Source organism: Penaeus monodon, chromosome 29, assembly GCF_015228065.2.
Source record: "Penaeus monodon isolate SGIC_2016 chromosome 29, NSTDA_Pmon_1, whole genome shotgun sequence".
Classification (NCBI taxonomy): domain Eukaryota; kingdom Metazoa; phylum Arthropoda; class Malacostraca; order Decapoda; family Penaeidae; genus Penaeus; species Penaeus monodon.
Window position 1 is genome coordinate 23,530,139 of NC_051414.1, and position 297 is coordinate 23,530,435.

The 297-nt window shown below is 38.7% G+C and overlaps 1 protein-coding gene across 1 annotated transcript in view; it reads right to left on the reverse strand.

Annotated features, from left to right (window-relative positions):
• Positions 1-297, reverse strand: part of LOC119592039 (integrator complex subunit 7-like) — a gene marked incomplete at its 3' end in the record, with an annotated part of 57,154 nt that overhangs the window by 51,464 nt on the left and 5,393 nt on the right. The window contains 1 exon segment of the mRNA XM_037940834.1: positions 136-284. Coding sequence (XP_037796762.1) covers positions 136-284 — 149 coding nt within the window.

Below are 297 nucleotides of genomic sequence, written 5' to 3' on the forward strand. Positions count from 1 at the left end.
TGAATACCAAAATCAGCAAGGGATATTAGACTCATTGTTGATGTAAAAAGCATACAAATTTCAATAACCTTACAGGGATATTCATGAAATATCCTTGACATATTCAGACTTCAAGAAATTTCCTCTTGTGCTTACCATAAGTTTTGTTTTGTGTGTATTGAGAGGAGCATCATGAGTGAATTTCTGGATGAGTTTCAAGATTGGAAGAAGATGTGGGGCGAGTACATCTGCTCGACTTCCTCCAAGTGACGCTAGAGCCTCACACACTAGCTGGCATCCACACACTGGAATTTATAG